The following is a 15,055-nucleotide window of genomic DNA, read 5'->3' as shown; positions in this document are numbered from 1 at the left end:
CTATTGGCCGACGCTGGTCATGTGTGTGATGCGTGTGACGTACAACAACAGAAGCTTACGCTATTACACTAGTGAACTGACTCGAGGCCCACAGAGAAAGACATGAATAGTTGAAATAAAGTCGTTATTTTTATTTTTTTGCGTACTATATGTATTCTCATCGTTTGATAAACTTAAGATTGAGCCACTGTAGTCACTTGGACTATTTTAACCATGTCTTTAATAACTTTTCAGGGAACAAGTTTCAATCCCTTAGAAGCCTATGGAGGAGTGATCCCGCTCTCAGATTTCATCAAAAATATCTTAATTCGTGTTCCGAAGATGAAAGAAGGTCTTACGGGGTTGGAACAACATGAGGGTGAGTAAATACTGACAGAATTTTCATTTTTGGGTGAACTATCCCTTTAAGACTCAAATTAAATTGGAGATACCTGTAGTGTAGTTTCCCCCGTACGAGGGCCAGAGAGGTGAAATCTCCTCGACCGTGTTCATTCTCTCCACAATACAATAGCAATCCATCCTCAGCCTCTGCCTGAGAGGTCAAAGCAGTTATTCATAAGAGTCCGGTCTCAGAAACCTCTCAAACGCTTCAAAGTCTGCCTGTATATGTGATTATACCTTAAACTCCAGGCTGATCTGGAAGCTCTGGTATGAGTTTTTAAGGGGTTCAAACGTCATGTGAGAATAGCCATAGAACTTCGGGAAATTTACCATCAGACCTGTAGAACACAGATATGTGGTTACATTAGTCTTGAAATCTTTTTGCATATACACACCCTCCATATACTGTGTTACATTACTTGGGAGTCTATAGAGCCAAACACTGACTGAAGGTCATGGAAAATGATTTCTTTCAGTCCGTTTGGACAAGCTTTCTGGCTCGGTATCTTCTTCTGTGAGGGAGTTGGGGTTACAGAGCGTTTCATCTCTTGGGCACAAATCCCATAGTTCATTACTGCCATGTTGATGTACAGTCACATTCATAGAGCTACAACATGACCCTTACCACAAACCCATTAAACCAAAACTGAAGGTCACCTAAACTACTGTTCAAAAGTTTGGGATCGGTAATATTGTGAAATATCATTCAAATTTAGATGACTGTTTTGTATTTAAGTATATTGTAAAATGTAATTTATTCCTGTGATCAAAGCTGAATTTTCAGCATTATTACTCCAGTCTTCAGTGTCACATGATTTGCTGCTCAAGAAACATTTCTTATTATTAGCAATGTTGAAAACAGTCGTGCTGCTAAATATTTTTGTGGAAACTGTTTTTGTGCACAAATCCTTTATTATTCTTTGATGAATAGAAAGTTCAAAAGAACAGCAATTATTTGAAATGTCTATTGTAAAAAAGGAAATGTCTTTACTTTTGATCAATTAAATGTACCCTTGCTGAAAAAATATTAATTTCTTTCAAAGAAAAGAAAAAGTACTGAAACAGCCAAACTTTTGCTAGTGCTAAAAATAAAGGGTCAGAAAATACACTTTTACCAGATATAAATATTTAAAATCGACCATCTTTCTCCACTAGGAATATGGACTAAAAGAAAGACAGACCACAACAGAAGTCCAACAAAATGCCCCATGACTTATTAATTCTTTCCCTTATTTTAGTGAATGGTGACCAAGGGTTTTGGGCTCAGTTTAGTTCCTCCTAAATGGCACAAGGCAGCCCCTGCTCAAAGGAGGAAGCTGGTAGTCAACGAGGTGCGAAAGCAGGAGGAGAGGATGAGATGTATAAAGGCCATTTCCCAGGCCAAGCAGGGAGAGTGGATGAGATGGGAGAGTGTGGAACAATGCAAGATGGGCTGGCAAGACCTTTGGTCAATGGAAGAGAGTAGGATCAGTTTCCTTATCAGGTCAACATATGATGTTCTCCCATCACCACAGAACCTAAACCTCTGGGTAGGAGAGGATACCTCTTTTCCTTTGTGTTCATCACCTGCCACATTAAGGCACATTTTGACAGGATGTAAGGTGGCTCTTAGCCAAGGTCGGTTTACTTGGCGCCATGACCAAGTACTCCGATGTTTGGCTTTAGCATTGGAAGGCAAGCGTAACATGACCAATAAGTTGCCACCTGTTCTAGCAAAACATTACACACAGAAGACAATATTCCTGCGCCCAGGCGAGCAACCACCAAGAAAAGGTGTTAAAACCAATTCTCGCTAGGGACAACTGGAAAATGCTGGCTGATCTTGATCAACGGCTTATTTTTCCACCTGAGGTTGCTACCACTAACCTCCGACCAGATATTGTTTTGTGGTCTGGATCAGCACGCATTGTTCAACTGATAGAGTTAACAGTGCCATGGGAGGATGCGGTAGATGAGGCATATGAGAGGAAGAAACTGCGGTATGCTCAGCTGGCCACTGAATCAGAACAGCGAGGATGGAGAGTCCAGGTTTATCCAGTGGAAGTGGGTTGTTGACCACTTTAACGTCCGCAGTGGGGCTCGACAGCCTTAGTCAAACGGGTTGGCGCGTATGGTTGGGTTGCGGAGAGATTGTGAGATTGTGGTTAGGTCTCAGCAGCAGGAGGGATGTAGAGGTCAGTAAGCTGGGCTGAGTTGAGTGGGGGACGGAGGGGGGTGACTCTGGGATGCCAGAGTCACTGTCGAGCCCTCTTGAGGTGTCGTGGGCTAGTCGACGAAACACTGAGGACGGAAGGTGCTCACTTGAAGACCCTAGAGATGTCCCCTACTCTGCTCAATCCAGACAGTTGTCATGAGGGGACCGCACTGTGGTTGCAGCCGTTGTGTGTGCAAATACACTGCAGCTATTAACACCAGACAGAAGGAGATTCACGTCACCAGATGGAAAGAAGCGTAAATGGATGGAGAAGCATAGGTTATTGTAAAGCTACGTCTTAGTTGGTGCTTATCTTGGCGAAAGCCGAATACAAATCAGCATGAAGTTTTAACACCTACTCTCATGTAATGGAAATCATTTGTTTCCTCGTAACTTAAACTAGAACAAATTATTACAACGTGGCCACGATTCACTTAAAACTATAGAGAACGAATTAGTAAAATATGCTGACATATTAATAAGTCAAGGACACAAATTGTTAATTCATGACCACAATATACATATTTTTACATGTCAGGGCTCCATAGTGAAAGTCTGAAACTAATAGAAAGCAGAAGTGCTCCCCCTTGAGGCTGAAGGAATATGTTTTATATATGTATGTTTATAGGCTTTTATTACCCAAGATGATGTTACTTTTGACACTCAAAATTAGTTCTGCTCACTAGAATAGTGGGGTTTCAAGAAATGGCAATTTTCAGCAAAACTATATATTGCATTTAAACATATTGAAACTGGTATGCAATACTGTGGGAGATTTAGAACAATGAAGCAATATCTAGCCTGTGGAGTCAACTTGTTTTAAAAATGTTATTGAGCTCGGTCTGAAAAGGTTAGACAGAAACAGAAATCTCAGGGGAAAATACAACAGCACATGCAAACCGCCATTCTCAAAGATTACACACTCCCAACAGACCTCGGAGAAGACGAGAGAGAGACAGATGGAGGAAACAATCAAATGAAAAAGGAAAAGAGGCAAATTCTTCAAGCATTTGAGAGAGCGTTTAGTAGATTTCTAAGGCTTTAGATCTTTTTTAATCAAACTTTTGGAGAAATGTGTTGGTTAGTTTGGGTTTGCTTCAACCCACGGACAAAAAAAAAAAAAACCTGCAGCAACAACGTGAAAGTTGCCCTATTTCACAGGAAAACACTGGTCACAGTTCACACTTTTTTAGCCAGTCAGCAAAACACTGGGTGCTGCTCAATACTCAAATTGATGCTTCCTCGTTTCCTCACTCCTAATTACACCGCGAGGAACGAGGAAGCTTCCTGAGGAGTCATTTGTGGGGATACACAGGTGTACCCTTCCCTCGCATCCTAAGGGGGTGGGGCTAAGACGCGAGGAAAGAGAAGAAAGGAAACGAGGATGCGCATATAAGAAATGAGAAGCACCCTCTGTCTGCAGAGGAGCACCCTCTGTCTGGTTAATGTTGCATGTTTAGGTTTTCAGACATGTCCTTAGAGGGCAGGGTGTTGGTGAGAGAACGTGGTCTAATTCAATAACACCATTTAAAGGGATAGTTCACCCAAAAATGAAAACTCTGTCATCATTTACTCACCATCAAGTCATTCTAAACCTGTTTGACTTTCAAAAGTCAAGATATTTTGAAGAACATTGTGAACCAAACAATATTGGAGCCCATTGAATTCAATAGTATGAAAAAAAGAAGAAGATCAGAATAAAGAAACAAACTGTTTTGGAACAAGATGAGGCTTACTACAACAAAACAAAACAAATTAAGGCTAAATAGAAATATTTAACAAAAAATAATAATAATGAAAACGACAAAAGCCCAAACTAAATTACTAAAATTAAAATGAAAACTGAAAATATAAAATTAAAAGCTATTAAAAATATTAATAAGTACAAGAGTTGTATATAAATAATGCTGTTCCAACCTGGTTGACAAAAGTTAACTATTAAAATGTACATAAAATATATATGATGAAATATATAAAAACATCATAAATGCTAATTTCTATAGCTGGCACTGCACACATTACATGTATATACATTTCTTGAAACCGCTGTTATTTTAGTATCACTGATATACTGATATATATTCTTTTTAATAATTTTGAATTGGATTTTATTTTTATTTTCTGTTTTGAGTGTGAGTAAATGATAAAAAAAATTCATTTTTGGGTAACCTATCCCTTTAAGTCTCCTGGAAGTTAGCAAAACGGTAAAATCACTTCCAGCTGAATTTTTTATTTTGCGATTGCAAAGCCCCGCCCACAGTGAAATCGACCGTATTAGTAATCTAACAAAACTATATAATCAAATACTTCACACAGCATATTTACTCTGAAACAGACAGAACTAACTGACCTTCTGAGCATAAGTCTCCCTGGCGACCGAGGTTGCAGTGACATCGAGAGCCGCCGCTATCGTAATCATTGATGCAGAAGCTGTCAGAAGGGCAGACCGTCTCGTCACATGACACGTCGTAGACCCGGGGTCGTTCCCCTTTCCATGGCGTCATTGAAGGACTGGGAGATGGCACCGTAGGAGGAGGCGTAGTAGGAGCAGCGCCTGTTAGTATAATGGGTGTGGTGGTTGTCCTGGGGGCGGAGCTAGTGATCGTTGTCATAGTTATAGTTGTTGTTGATGTGATATTTTGGGAAGCTGGTGTACGCATCCTATAAATAACATTTCCGTTACTGGGAGTCCCAACGCGGGAGCGTAGCTGAGACCGCCTGCCGCTTTTCTTACTGTTAGGAAACTTAATCTGCAAAAAACAGATAGATGAATGCCATAAAGATCAATAACATCACATTCTGAGTGACAAGATGATGTTGTCTATTGTGCATACAGTTGTATTTATAGAAAAAATGTATTACATTTTCTGAGTTTGGCCTCTTGTAATGTATTTTAGGTTTCTTTAAAGGGGTCATGAACTGCATTTTTTTATTATTTTATGTTTCCTGAGGTGCTCTTATAATGTTAGTATGATTTTAACATCAAAAATTTTCAGAATGGTCATAATTTAGAAATAAAAGGCCATTTTCTACTATTTTCTAGGGCGTGTCTGTTGGCGTGAGACTTCAGTGCAAACGCCCACCGCTGTGATTGGCTAACATATTTGCATATGAAATAAGTATTACACGTGAAACTCTCTCGAATATCTGTTGAGCATATAAATGCAGTGATCTCGTTGATTATTGCACGCTCACAAATGCTTTCATCGTAACTAACAGTCCAAATGATGTAAATAAGAGATTCATTGTGCAGTCTAGACAGCGTCAATGATTATAACGGGAGTTTTGGCGAGAGTCCAGAACTCAATCACTGATAAACTCGCGATGTGATTGACAGCTCCAGCAATTATAAAGGGAGCGTTCTTTGATTGCTTTCTGTAGGCCTATATAACTTAATCACAATTTAAATAACATATTATTTTCATGCTACTAAGAGAAACAATGTGAAGTTGACAGTTTAGTCACTGGCTTGATTTACTAATGCATAAACAGCAACAAATGATTTTGATACAAGGAACGTCTGACTGTACATAAACCATTACATATCAGGAATCACTGGTAACAGATCAGGCATTAGAATTAACACAGTTACTTACATGTTGTGGCATTACTGTCATGTCCATATCTTACAGTAAAAGTCTGTTTGCAAAGCCTGCGCCGAAATTGTGACTGATTTACCAAATAATCCACAGTGAAATGAACCGAACAAACTAATAATGCTCTCCTGAGACATTCACATAGTTGAATGAGATAAATAACCCCATTCCTAGCATTAGTATCCTTTGGAAGGTAATGTTATTTTAGTCCAATGATCTTGTATCTCTCTTCTCTCCTTCTCATCTCACTAATGTGCCAGTGGGCGGGGCCAAAGACGCAATGATGTAGAAGTAGGCGTTGATTTACTTCTGCAGGGGTGTTCAAGTCATAATGTGACGAAATCTGAAACTAGTCATCTTCGGAGCTTGGTATCAATAAAAGCTGTTTTTGGACTAATGAGGAAGTTTTGAGTTCTAAAACTTACATGATGTTTTTATTTTACAATGACCTCTTGCATGTCAAAATATAAAGGTAAATTTGATTTCTAAATTCATGACCCCGTTAAAAATCACAAAAGATCGCTGACCTCCTCAACGAAGACGTCATAATCTGAGTCATCGATTTCAAACTCGTCCTCGTCTTTCCTGTCAGAGTTTGAGATGTAGACGTCAGAGTCTCCACTGCCTACATCCATTGAACCTGTTTTTAAAGCAGGGGATCGTATACTTCTGTCATTTGACATCATAAATACAGTTAGCAGGGGAAAAATCATCATGATTTCATGCACAGAACACATCTGACTTTCAGAAACATTGAAAGTTTCTAAGGCTTGTTCATGTTGCACACAATTCTGATTTGTTCGTCTCTTTTTGTCCACTTTCAACCACTTCTGTGCAGATTTCTTCGAGGGGAGAACCACATTTACATTCACTTTCGATCACATTTACATATGAACGCGTCTGGAGACGACGGAAAAGGGAAAGAGTTAAAAGGCATGCCCAATTCAGTTCTGAATGGCGCACAACCCTAAAAGTCACATGTGAGGTGCTCTTAATCCAGTTGTTTTTTAATCCAATTGGTTGGAAGCCGACGCCAACCGAACTATGGCAAAGCTCTCTTGAAACTGTGCAGCTGAACGAGTTGCTGTGATCTGATGTGATTGGACTGTAAATGTGTGTGGGGGGGTCTATGCTGTTAATCTGTCTGCTGGAGGGTTGGGGGCGGGTAACTAGCTGTAAGTGTGTTTGAAGACATTGAGGAGGGTCTTCCCCAAAATGAGCAGGCTTTAAGATGCTTAATTTAATTAGTCTGATCTTTCCAGCCAGCATGCACACATAAAAAAAACTTTAAACTCCTTAAATCTGTGAGGAGCATCTAAACTCTAACTAGTACAATATAAAACATGCAAACCACACATAAGTAGTCATTTAGACCCTTTTATCCACAGTACACATATTATAGGGACAAATCAAGGGCACAATGGCTACGGTGCGCACCAGCAACCTTACGGTCTCCAAAGGTCATGTCCAGTGCTGTAACTTACCCAGCGTGCGCACGGGGTTGTTAATGGCACTGGGAGGACTGATTCCATGTGCGTTTACGGCTCTGATGACAAACTGGTACTCCGTGTCAGGGATCAGACCCTTGAGCACCATAGAGTTCGATTCTACTGGCTCTCTGATGTACGTCCACTCAGTGTCCATCTCCGGCCTGCAACACACACACACACACACACACACACACACACACACACACACACACACACACACACACACACACACACACACACACACACACACACACACACACACACACACACACACACACATTACCAAACCGTCGTCCTGCTTTCTTTGATCATGCAGAGAATTAGAGTACAGTTGTATTCTGTAAGCTTTTAACTATAAAACACAACTATTTTTTTTTTACATTATCTGAAGAAACTGTGAGAATTTCTTGTGCAAAATTCGCAATGATGCAATTTTTGCACAAAACCCCAATCCCTAGGGTTTTGCAAGGACGTGGATTGGGACCCTTTTGCAAAGACTGTGATGAAGCATTTCTACAGTCATTAAAATTGTCAATCCATCTTCTTTTTTTTTTAAAAATACATTTATAATACTATACTTTCTTACCTTGGCATTAAATGACAGACAACAGTTTAACGCTGCTGCGTATGTGTTTCTAATACGATGGCTGAGGCAAATTTGACATCTTTCTCTCTTCTGAACAATGTAATCAATCTTTTTTTAAATGCTTTTTCCTATTTGGAACGTCATAGAAATCTATGGTAGATTGTTTTCTAATGCTATTGAGATAAATGGGAAAGCAAAAATGACATTTTTTGTAGTTTCCGTGCACCACTATAGAAGTTTATCAAACCATGACAACTTCCGCTTCTGCTATATTACCCAGATTATGTGAAAGGTTGTTAATCTGAGAAGCAGACAGTCTCTAGTGGGGGGTATATCCTAATCTGCTGTTCTATTGAATCATGCTGCATAATTATCAATGAGTATTAAAAACCTGGACACGCTCCACTGAATATATTTAGTATTACAGTTTTCTTCATGATCTTAAAAATAATCTGTACATAAAATGCATCAATCTACTACTCCAAAAAATAATGTGACAAAAAAATGAACATGTCCTTGCAGTATAAAACAGGTGTACAGAGTGCAATGGAACAGAACAGAGAAACGTTTTAACACATTTTGACACATTCTTAAAAAGCAGCACTCACTGAAACACTGCTAAATGGATCACTATGAATGTGTGCCATTGAAAAGCTTATGTTCCATGTTGAAAGCTTATGTTAATTTTTATTATATACAAATTTTTATGGTTTATGTTAAAAACTTGAAATTTGTTGATAAGTATAATATAAATAAGAATAAATATGAATCATGTTAACAAATGTATGAATGTCTTTAAGAACTGTTATTTTCATTTAAGAAAAAAGTGATAAATAAGTGATATATGTGTACATATAATGTTTTCTGATATTCATTTCAATAATTATATATTTTTATTAATAAAAATAAATATAAATCAGTATACATTTTAAGGTACTTCTGATGCATCACAAGTTTATGATTTTATTTTTTAAAGAAGCATCCAAGGATGCCCCTCATGAAGTTGATGACTGCCTTTAAATGGATAGTTCACACAAAAATTTTAATTCTGTCATCATTTACTCAGGTTGTATGAGTAACCCGTATGAGTTTCTTTCTTCTGCTGAACACACAAGAAGATATTTTGAAGAATGTTGAATCAAACAGTTTACGCCGGTAGCCATTAACTTCCATTGTATATTTTTTCCTACTATGGAAGTCAATGGTAGGAACTGTTTGATTACCAACATTCTTCAAAATATCTTCTTTTGTGTTCAACAGAAGAAAGAAACTCATACGGGTTTGGAACAACATGACGGGTGAGTAAATGATGACAGAATTTTCATTTTTGTGTGAACTATCCCTTTAATGACGAGAGCTGGAATTCAGACAAATAAGCAGCTCAAATATAAGAGAGGTTTCTTTTATTCAACATTTTGGGTCACTACATAATTCTACGTGTGTTATTTCATCGTTTTTATGACTTTTTTATTTTTCTGAATTGTAATAATAAAGAGTCGGTCGGTCAGTTCTCAGGAACTCATACACACATTACAGCAGGCCGTTGTGTCCTGCGGGTCAGAGTTTGATGTGTATGGTCATGCAGACTGTGTGTTGAACTGGCCTGAATGGGTTAGTTGTGTTCTAGAACAGTAACGACCACAGAAATGCATTAGTTGCATGAGTCATCTGGACAGGGTGAAGATCACACGCAGAAACATCAGTCAGTCTAGTTTTAATAAATGCACAGAAGACTTTCAGGGAATGCATTCTTTGAAAGAACATGAATGAAGATTAACAGAATTTTCTATCTATCCATCCATCCGTTTACACTGCCCGTCTGTCCACGCATCCATCCATCTTTCTCTCTCTCTCTCTCTCTCCATCCATCCATCCATCCCCTGAACAATTACCTGATATAAGCCACCAGGAAGTATAGCACAGGTGCACTTCCTTCACTTTCTCCATGTTGCCATGACAGGGCCAGTTCTGTGTCCGACACAGCAACCACTTTAGGCTGGGTAGGAGGTGTAGGAGGCATGCACTTTTCTACAATTTAAGAGAAAAATATAATGAAAGTTCATTCATTCTGTTAGCTAAATGCACGCTGATCAAAATGTATGTTTAGTGATTTGCCTGCTCACCGTGAGAGCCAGTGCTGATGTCCCGGGGCATGCTGGGTCTGCCCTCCCCTGCCCAGCCGTACGCACCCACACTGACACGGTACTGCGTGGCCACCTTCAGCTTCCCGATCACCACATCCTAACACACGCACACACAGGAACAGCTTGCCATGCACAACAGCACCATATGGCATTAGCAGAGAATCAGATATTGAACATCTACTCACAAAGCTCGCTTGACCATCAAACTGCCCCTGTAAGAGTAAGACAAAATTCATCAAGTCAAATTGTTCACTTCAACTGTGGTATACTGAAGCCTCACAATTACTATGATCTGATCATTCAGAATTTATTATAAAACATTTTTTTTATTATTATTATCATGAATGTTTTAAAATGTATCATAAATAAAATGCAATTTATATATCTTAATTATAATAAAATATATATACATATACATATATATATATATATATATATATATATATATATATATATATATATATATGTGTGTGTATATATATATATATGTATATAAACATAATGAATATCAGAAAACATTATATACACAGATAACTAAATAAATGAAGAAATAAACGTATATTGCCATCTATCTTGGATGGATGGCCATAAATTCATTAATTAATTTATTTACAGTTATATATGTGTATATATAATGTTTTCTGATATTCATTTTAATAATGATTATATTTATATTAATAATAATCACAAGCGTTTGTAGAGAACGATGAATATCAGAAAACGCATATACTGTATATGTTTGCGCTTTCTGATATTCATTGATCTCTACAAACTTATACAGTATATAAAAATGTTGTTTATAATGCATCAAATACCTATATACAAATATACACATAGGTAAATATATACATAAATGTATCATTACCTTAAATAAAACATAATTATATAATAATTGATTGTTATTTTAGTAGTATTATACCAAATAATAAAGAGGTTGTACATACAGTTGTGAGCATTTCTAAACTCAGTGGAACTTCCAGGACAACGGCATTGGTGGTCGGACGATTATTCCTCATCTCCGTGTAAAACACCTGGTCAACAAAATAATTAAATATTTACATTAATATTTTAATCTGGAAACCGTCGCTCTCAAATCATTCCTGTAGTGACATCTATACAGCACCAGTGTAGAAATCTGAAGAATAAGAGAGCTTTCAGGGCTTGTAATACCTGATGCCAGAAACCTGAGCGTTTCGGCTAGTCTTTATTCCATAAGCAACCATAACAATATTAACATAAGTTAACAGAGACTCATAACACTCAATATGATGGCTTTGGACCTGCCTTCACAAAGTTGTTTACTCAAGAACCAATCAAATACCAGCCGGGAATATTATATTTAATTAAAACTAAAATGAAAAACATAAAAAGAGCTGTGTCGCAATTCGCATACTATCCCTCCTGAATAGTGTCCCAAATCGTAGTATGTTGAAATTAGTATTCTAAAGATACCCGGATGATCTTGGTTTCCGGTTAGAAGAGGTTTCCAGATCCGTTCACACTAGTATTGCCCACAATCCATTGCGTGTTGGACTAGGATTCGATTAGAACATGAATAATAAGTGTTAAAGTAAAGGTTGAGAGTTTTGACTGATTAATAATCAGTCTCTAAACTGACGACAATATTTGTATTCAATGTTATCCACATTATATTTCATCTGAAAAAATATTGTGAACGTTTATAAAGATACGTTTGGTCATTAAATTTTAAATGCATCATTATGCAAACCAATGAGGAGAGTCTCATGAAAGACCTGTAACTGACAGATCAACATGTTACAACATTTCTCTCCGATACGAATATTCAATAAAATTGAATGTGGAGGATTTTAACTGTGACAAGTTTAAATGCACATAACTAAGACACAAAGACGCAATTATGTCCAAAAGCTCTTCGTGTGTGAATGAATAAAATATGTGAATAAAAGCCTAAATTCAATCTGCTCATCATATAAAGTGATCTCTTTATGAACTTTTTAAAGCATCAAAGGGGTAGTTGTGTAGCTGTCAATGGAGGGACAGAAATCTCTTAGATTTCATTTGTGTTCAGAAGATGAACGAAAGACTTACGGGTTTGGAATGACATGAGAGGGTGAGTAAATACTGACAGAATTTTCATTTTTGGGTGAACTCTAACCCTCTAACACTGACATATGATGAACAATCGATATGTTCTTGAATCAGCAACAGTTTACCGATGGACGGGTTTGTACCTTGTATCCAGTGATGGTGCTGACGTGTCTGCGGGGCATCTTCCACCGGACACTGAATGCCGTGCAGTTCACCGTCTCCAGCTGGATGTCCAGCGGTGGACTCAACCTCTCTGAGAGGAACAGATCACATCACATATATAACACAACAGAAACACTACTTTATCATTCAGCAGTTCATATATCAACATTAGACCCAAAACAGATCTTGCAGATGCTTACTTTAGCAAACAGCTAATGATTAGTTAATGTAACTCATTCAATGGTGTTGATGAGAAAGGTCATAAGAAAAAAAGGAAAACAGAAGCGTACATATACAATTTTAGAAGGCTAGTTTTAAATGAAGATGCGAATTTTACACATGATGCGTGTGGACAAGGTCATTGCTAAATGTCTCGCTCTGTAAAAGGTTTGATGTCTACAGCGCAGATTCACAGTGTGTGTGTGTGTATGTGTGTGTGGGGGGGGGGGGGGGCTGCAACCCGTGACAGGAAGACAACACAACAATCAAACCACAAAGATGGCTAGTGAAATATCCTATGGCTTGCTATGGAAGTCAATGGGGTCCATCTACTGTTCGGTTACTGACATTCTTCAAAATATCTTCTTTTGTTTTCAACAGAGGAAAGAAATTCACCAACCCTTTTGTTTCAACACTGTAAAAGTGATTTTTCAAAGTGGTAAATAAAACTGATATTATACAAGTAAATACTATGTTTTTGGTAAAACTTTACAATAGTCTTGTTATTTAATGCAATATCAGTTAATGTATTAACTAACATGAACTAACAATGAGCAATACATTTGTTACTGTATTTGTTAATCCTTGTTAATGTTAATTAATAAACATACAGCTGTTCATTGTTTGTTCATGTTAGTTCACAGTGCAACTAATGTTAACAAATACAACTTTGATTTTAATAATGTATTAGTAAATTAGTTAAAATAAACGATCTAAGATTAATACTTACCCTCAAAAAGTGACAATTTTAACATGCTATATACAAATATCTGTGGGGTATTTTGAGCTAAAACTTCACTTATTTTACATCTTGTGAAAAGTGCATTATACCACCCCTATTATACATTATACCGGTTTTACCAACATTTTTTCTACAGGTTTTTCAGTGTATCCCGTGATCCCATCATCAACTCTTGCCTGCAGTGTTTTCACAGAAACGCATTATTTATTCCAATCGCATCACTTTCTCCTTTCAGATCATTAACAAGATATTGCTATCCCTCAAAATAAACACACATCAAGACATTTCACTTAAAAGGTTTGTAGTCATTAGAGAAATCGAGTAATTTGATGTAGTCTGACTAATACGCTCTTTGATGCATGTTCCATGTGATCTTGGCTCTGATATATCTGTTATGAGTTGCAGGTGTTTGTGGCGCAATTAAAATATTGCCTTCTGAAAAGAAACCAATCTGAACCAAGACTAATCTAAAAACATACAAAGCATGTTAGCGGAGCCCAGTGCAAAATTAAACCATAATGCACTGTGAATGAATGTTGTGAAATAACGATCTCAAATACACAGAGCCATAATAGATGTAACAGACAACTTATGGAAAGCAATTTAGGAAGGATCTCACATAATACATTTTTTTTCCCATGAAACTTAATACAACATCTGAAAAAAACTTTACAATAAGGTTAATCTGTTAACATTAACTTTAGTTAACATGAACTAACAACAAAAATCCTTCTAAAGCATTCATTAATTCTAGATAATGTCAACTAGTACAAAAAGATGCATCTGTTAATATTATTTAATGGACCTGAGTTATGAACTAGCAATGAACAGTTTTATTTTTATTAAAGATTAATAAGCACTGTAACAATGCATTAACTTACAAAGAGTTAACTAATGGGACCTTATTGTAAAGTGTTACCCGATATAATTTAGAAATAGCCCGTGAATTTTCAAACATTTCAAAAAGTCGTATACTTTGCACTTTGGGAACAAAGTTTCTTTGCATTTCATTACAATTTTGTGTAAAAATGTCTTAACATTTGGAGTACGATCAAATGAGGAGTCGAAAAGAGATGATAAAATCCCAGCTGCAATTACTTCTGTTTCATTCATCACGCAAAATAATGAGAGATCGAGTCAAGAGCATTGCATTGTGGGATAAGGTATTTCGTGCAACATGCTTTGTTACTGCACATTTTGGAAAATGCAGTAGCTCATCCGGTATTTTATGCATACTAGAAAATGTTAATACAGTGCACAGTATGCATACTATTTACTGCAGCATAGTGTGACTAGTGTGTCAGTGGTACTCAGCATGCTATTCTGAACACAGCCCATGATTTACAACTTGCAATTGCTAGTCAGAAGCAGCTAGTACTATGAAAAGAAAAATAAATACATTTGAAACTCATATTTGTATTCTTTTGGGAACTTTTAACATTGACCCAAGGCTACAGACAACTTAAAGCCA

General features: G+C 37.2%; 1 protein-coding gene across 2 annotated transcripts in view; it reads right to left on the bottom strand.

Annotated features, from left to right (window-relative positions):
* The window catches only part of egflam (EGF-like, fibronectin type III and laminin G domains), a 29,818-nt gene that overhangs the window by 13,107 nt on the left and 1,656 nt on the right, over nt 1-15,055 (bottom strand). For both annotated transcript variants that reach the window (XM_077241814.1, XM_077241813.1), the window contains exons 2-11: nt 12,605-12,714; nt 11,336-11,422; nt 10,577-10,603; nt 10,371-10,488; nt 10,140-10,275; nt 7,656-7,822; nt 6,699-6,811; nt 4,926-5,325; nt 619-719; nt 432-532 (exon numbers count right to left, since the gene is read on the bottom strand). In XM_077241814.1, coding sequence (XP_077097929.1) covers nt 432-532; nt 619-719; nt 4,926-5,325; nt 6,699-6,811; nt 7,656-7,822; nt 10,140-10,275; nt 10,371-10,488; nt 10,577-10,603; nt 11,336-11,422; nt 12,605-12,714 — 1,360 coding nt within the window. The remainder of the gene's footprint in view (nt 1-431; nt 533-618; nt 720-4,925; nt 5,326-6,698; nt 6,812-7,655; nt 7,823-10,139; nt 10,276-10,370; nt 10,489-10,576; nt 10,604-11,335; nt 11,423-12,604; nt 12,715-15,055) is intronic.

This window comes from Siphateles boraxobius, unplaced genomic scaffold (genome assembly GCF_051911475.1).
Source record: "Siphateles boraxobius isolate OS27281-9 unplaced genomic scaffold, OSU_SipBor_1 24, whole genome shotgun sequence".
Lineage (NCBI taxonomy): Eukaryota > Metazoa > Chordata > Actinopteri > Cypriniformes > Leuciscidae > Siphateles > Siphateles boraxobius.
The sequence above is the reverse complement of the archived record's forward strand: the minus strand, read 5'-3'. Positions and strand labels throughout refer to the sequence as shown.